Genomic DNA, 5,477 nt, shown 5'->3' on the forward strand with positions numbered 1-5,477 from the left:
TCTTTATGGACGTGGGATAAACACTATGTATATAGAATGCAGTGCCGTAGCCAGAAAAAAATGTTAGGAAGGGCACTTAATTTTTTTTCTATAGCCTTTGAAATGCTAAAATATCTAATTATGACCCCTTTGTTTATAAAGTGTATCTACTACTCGTTTTATGACTATATTATATTTATGTTAACCAGTGGTTGACTTGGAAATAAAAAAGAAGGGGGACTCTGCTGATGTTGGATAAACGAGCGTTCCACACAAAATTAATCGTCACATTGCCGTCTCTCCACCTCCCTCTCTTCCCATAAACTTATCACACCAAAACAATATCAATTTTATTCGAAAAATACATGTAGAAAGAAAAACACTTTTTATAGGGCATTTTTCGATTTTCTCAATAGTACTTTAATGCCACGGGAAAACCCACCGACAAATTACAAAAAAACCGCTAAAAATGGGATTTTAATTTCTAACGCTTTGTTTATCAGTTATCACAATAGATAACGATTATAGTTATTTTGTTATAATTTATAATATTAATTCAACAGGCTATAATAAAATATAATAACAATATAAAATATTGTGTACCTATTAAGTAAATTTGGCATCAGGAAATCACGATTTACAAATTCACTAGCTTATGTTGGGTTCCCAGCGTTTCGTTTCAAATAAATAGAAGGGGTACGCTGAAAAAAAATTTAAAAAGAAGGGGGACTCTGTCCCCCTGCGCCCCCCCCCAAATCAACCACTGATGTTAACAAGTATGGTACCTACATTGGCTACATTTTAATATAACAATGTATCAATATTATTGTAAGCCATAGGGTTAATGTATATTCATCAATATTATTATCATTATATCAAAATGTGTTGTAAACAAAACATTCCATTTTTAGTTCGAATATTATTAAAATTAACTAACAAAAATACAAGACTATATTAGGACTGTTGAAAGCTGGTAGTTTTTTCGTGCAATTAGATCAATAAGCGGAAAAAAATATACTTCCAGAAATCCAATTTTAATTTTGAAAAATACTTAATAATTTCTCCGCTTTTTGTGTGTTTTGTTGGAAGTGATTTTTTTTTTGGTAATTCTAAAGTAAAAGTGAATTTTGAAAAAAAAAAGAAAATTACTCTGGTACTATAATACTAATTAAACAATACTACAGATCATAAATCCATTTCCTACATAATCTAGAAAATTTCAAATATATGTTTTCAAAATTAAAATAGCCAAAAGGGTTTTTGGTACTGGGGGAATTTGTCTTCCATTTTTTGGGAGTTTTGTGGCACATGTAAGTTGAACATTTTTTATCACAAAATATAGTGACGTGACTGCGCGTATGTACATTACTGGGGTTCAAGAATCTTAGCCATCGTTTATCTTAAATTACATAAAGCATTCGGCGAACTCGCACACACTAATGATCAGTCACTACACACATAGATATAGTACTAACGATGGATTTACAATATTTCCTAAATTCGACCCCTTCAAAATGGTTCACTTCGACAGTCTTAACTTTTAATTTTTATAGAACATATAATATAAAACAAGCACGTGCCCCAGTGCCCACCCCCTAGCTACGGCACTGGTAGAATGAAGACTAGAATAAGGAAACCAAACTCGTACGGCCGCCCACATTAAAAAACGTACCGAAATGAGTCGCACGATTACACAGGCACAGGCTGCGCTGCGTACACTAGCGTTGCTACTTAACCCATGTGATATAGGAATTATTCATGTTTTTTGCGTTTTTTGGGAAATATAAAATGCATGATTTTGAACCACGAACCCCTTTAGATTTTAAAGATTATGCATAATGCATTTATACATGCATTATATTTCATAAATATTATTTTTATTATTGTGTAGATAATTAAATTATACAATCCGTTAACATTATATATTATATGTAGTTATTTTATAACTACCTATCTATATAATACCTTTGTTCACACCAAGTCTGAAACCGATACTATTCGATACACCACACAAGTATTTTTTTAAACGATCTTTTTGTACCGATATATGTAGGTATTGTTACACTGAAATTTGTTTCTTAAGAACAAATATACACTTATGCACATAACGTATAAATGCGTAATCAAATAAGCTATAAAATCTTAAGAGTAAAGAGGGTCATGGTTCAAAATATGGTTCATATATTTTCCAAAAAACGCAAAAAACATGAATAATCCCAATACAACGCGGGTTTCGGGACGTTATCAGAAGCGGAGTTTAGTCTCCTTCACGGTTATCTATAGTAGATAACCGTGGTATCCTTATCCATGAACATATATACTGTCCTTATCCTTGTCTTCGTGATTGTAATTTATTCCTTATCAACTCCCGTGTAACACTTTTAACAGCTGACTAACACTGATTTAACACATTATTATAGTTTTCATGATAAATAAAATATCATGATAATTTTATGGGTTTTTTTGTTGTTGCAACACTTTTCCGGAAAACTGCAGTAATAATAATAATATTCTAGTCGTTAACAGATTCTGAATTAATGTGTATCGAGTTTGCGTCTTGCAATGCACTAACGCAACAGACGAAAATACTTTTTCTTTTGTTTCTTTTGCTAATTTTCGTGTCTTAATATTTTTACCCTCATCCACCGACATTGTTCAGTTTTGTTATCTGGTGTACCATACCAGTGATTGTTTTAGTGTTGAGGTAGTTGGTAAATGTCCGTATTGTTGCGAGAGAGTATTAATCGCGATCGTTTGTCAAGAGACGTCCGGTTTATGTTCTAGGCAAATTCATAATGAGCTTCCTATTGTGAGTGTTTTACAATGTTCATTGGCTGCCGCTGGCATTCCGGACAACAGTTCTTCATGATTGTAAGCTTTTTTTTATTTTTGTTGCAGCGGAGGCAGATCATCTAAGACTTTTAAACCCAAGAAGAATATACCAGAAGGTACCCACCAATACGATCTGATGAAGCACGCTGCAGCCACTCTTGGTTCGGGCAATCTGAGATTGGCTGTACTACTACCAGAGGGTGAAGATCTCAATGAATGGGTTGCTGTCAACAGTAAGTATCCATGTGTATTCTCACATTCTTAACTTTAAGTAAGTATTTATTCATTGAAAAGTATGTATTCAAAATATGTATAAAATGAGCTTAAATTAGGTACCAAAAATTAAAAAATATGCATCCTTAAAATTAAAATAGTGTTACAAAAGATATATGATAATATATTTCTTTCTATATTGTATTTAATCTATCGTGATGGTGATGTTACTCGTATATAACAATTTATATTTTGGATCATTTTTATGATTTCAATTTAGTTTGTTAATAGTTCCTAATTAAAATAAATTAAAATTAATTTCTGATTGTTATAAAAGTCAGTGAATAACTAAATTGAAAAGTTTTATGTTTTTTAGTTTCTTTTAGATGGTAAAAATCATATTATTACTATCATAACTATTTGGTCTTAATTCAACTATAATTAAACTACTAATTGTTACTAACTATACTATTAGTCTTATCGACATAAGTATTGTTTCTCATATTTTCTTCTGTAATCAATTTGTGGTAGATAATGAATAATGATGAATATAATAATCTTAAAAAATATCTTCTTTATAATTGGAAGTATAGTGTAATAATTATGTAATTATGTATATTGTATATGATAAATAATCTTTTCAACTTTAAATTTTCTAGGACACATTTCACCTAATTAATATTGTAATACTAACTATGTTTTATATTTTATGTTTATTTGGTATCTGCTCATCTATACTTCTATGTGCTTAACAAAGCTTCTTTGATAGTGCATACCTATCTATTTTAAATATTACTAAAATTTTAATAAAATTGTGTTATATATAGGAAAAATATGAAACGTAGTACCTGCCTATTTTTAATCAGTGTTCAAAACAGTTAACACATTTTACTTATACAGTATTCCTGTTTGAAAAACTATTTAATTGAATTAAATATTTATAAATATTTGTATATCATTGCAATTGAGTAGGAATAACTTTTATAAAACCTCAATTAATTTAAGTATCATTAATTTTAATAAAATATAAAGGTATATATATTAGCTTATAATAAACATTTATCTTTCAACTTCAACCTATTAATATAAATTAGTTAAAAATATTGTAGTATTAAACAATGTTAAATTTTGTTCCAGCTGTTGATTTTTTCAATCAAATAAACATGTTGTATGGTACAATAACAGAGTTCTGCACCGAGGAAAGTTGTTCTATAATGTCCGCTGGACCCAAATATGAATATCATTGGGCAGATGGCCTGACTGTAAAGAAACCAATAAAGTGTTCTGCTCCAAAATACATCGATTATTTGATGACTTGGGTTCAGGATCAATTGGATGATGAAACATTGTTCCCTTCAAAAATCGGTGTCCCATTTCCTAAGAACTTCTTATCGATTGCTAAGACAATACTTAAACGGTTATTCAGGGTGTATGCACATATATATCATACACATTTTGATTCAATTGTTACGCTGGGCGAGGAAGCACATCTCAACACATCTTTTAAGCATTTTATTTACTTTGTTCAGGTAAACTAGCAAATTATTTTCAGTTCCTTACTTAATATATTACAAAGAGTGGGCTATTTTAATTAACAGTTTTTTTGCATTCAATACTTTATTGTTAAAATAAGAGATCACCTGTATTTGATTTACGAACGAATAACAGAGCATATTAAATTTTAGTAGAATCTATTTACTATTTAGTTTTGTTAGTTTTAATATTAAATAAAATTAACTTATGAAATTTAAAACATAAAAATATTAACTATGTCTTTCTTCAATTTTTCAATTTAAAACCAGTTATGAGTATATTAATTTGAAGTTAAAATATTAAAGAAAAAATACATTGTGAGATCATGATATTATAAAGGTTTTATCTTTAAATTAGTATATCTAATAGTTAAAGTTAGGCAAGTTAATTCACAATTTTAAAACCATAGACAGGATAGTAATATACTACCACGGTAATATACTTAAATAAAATTAATTTTACAAGTTCTCTCCCCCCCCCTCTGTTAAAAAAACTAAAATACTTAACTTAAATACACACAACAAAAGAAATTAAATTTTAAAGATAGAACATTTTTTGATATTATTAATTTTTCAAAATACCTAATCAATTATAAATCTACAAAATATTTTTCACGCAATTATTTTGTGTAAAAATTATTGTTTTTCCCTATCATTTTTATTTTTTCCGGCGCTTTTAAAAATTACTAGTAATTTTAAATTTCAACCTTCCCAATGCACTAACTAGATTCACTTTGCCATCAAAAAATATACTGAAAACGAAAATCGAAGCATTATTTCGACTACTTGTCGTGTACACAGACCCAAATAAAAAAAGGTGGGTAAGTGGGTAAGTCGCTCTACTGTATAGTAGGTTACAAGTGGGTCACTGTACAATGGATAGTATAAATTTGAATTCAATGATATAATATCACTGTGTAA

At 29.2% G+C, this 5,477-nt stretch overlaps 1 protein-coding gene across 1 annotated transcript in view; it reads left to right on the plus strand.

Annotated features, from left to right (window-relative positions):
- The first annotated feature begins 2,427 nt into the window (after nt 1-2,427).
- Nucleotides 2,428-5,477, plus strand: part of LOC100160461 (MOB kinase activator-like 1) — a 5,987-nt gene continuing 2,937 nt past the window's right edge. Inside the window, exons 1-3 of the mRNA XM_001949698.5 lie at nt 2,428-2,788; nt 2,878-3,044; nt 4,162-4,553. Of these exons, the coding sequence (XP_001949733.2) occupies nt 2,775-2,788; nt 2,878-3,044; nt 4,162-4,553 (573 nt within the window). The 5' untranslated portion in view covers nt 2,428-2,774. The remainder of the gene's footprint in view (nt 2,789-2,877; nt 3,045-4,161; nt 4,554-5,477) is intronic.

Source organism: Acyrthosiphon pisum, chromosome A2 (assembly GCF_005508785.2).
Source record: "Acyrthosiphon pisum isolate AL4f chromosome A2, pea_aphid_22Mar2018_4r6ur, whole genome shotgun sequence".
In the NCBI taxonomy this organism is placed as follows: Eukaryota; Metazoa; Arthropoda; class Insecta; order Hemiptera; family Aphididae; genus Acyrthosiphon; species Acyrthosiphon pisum.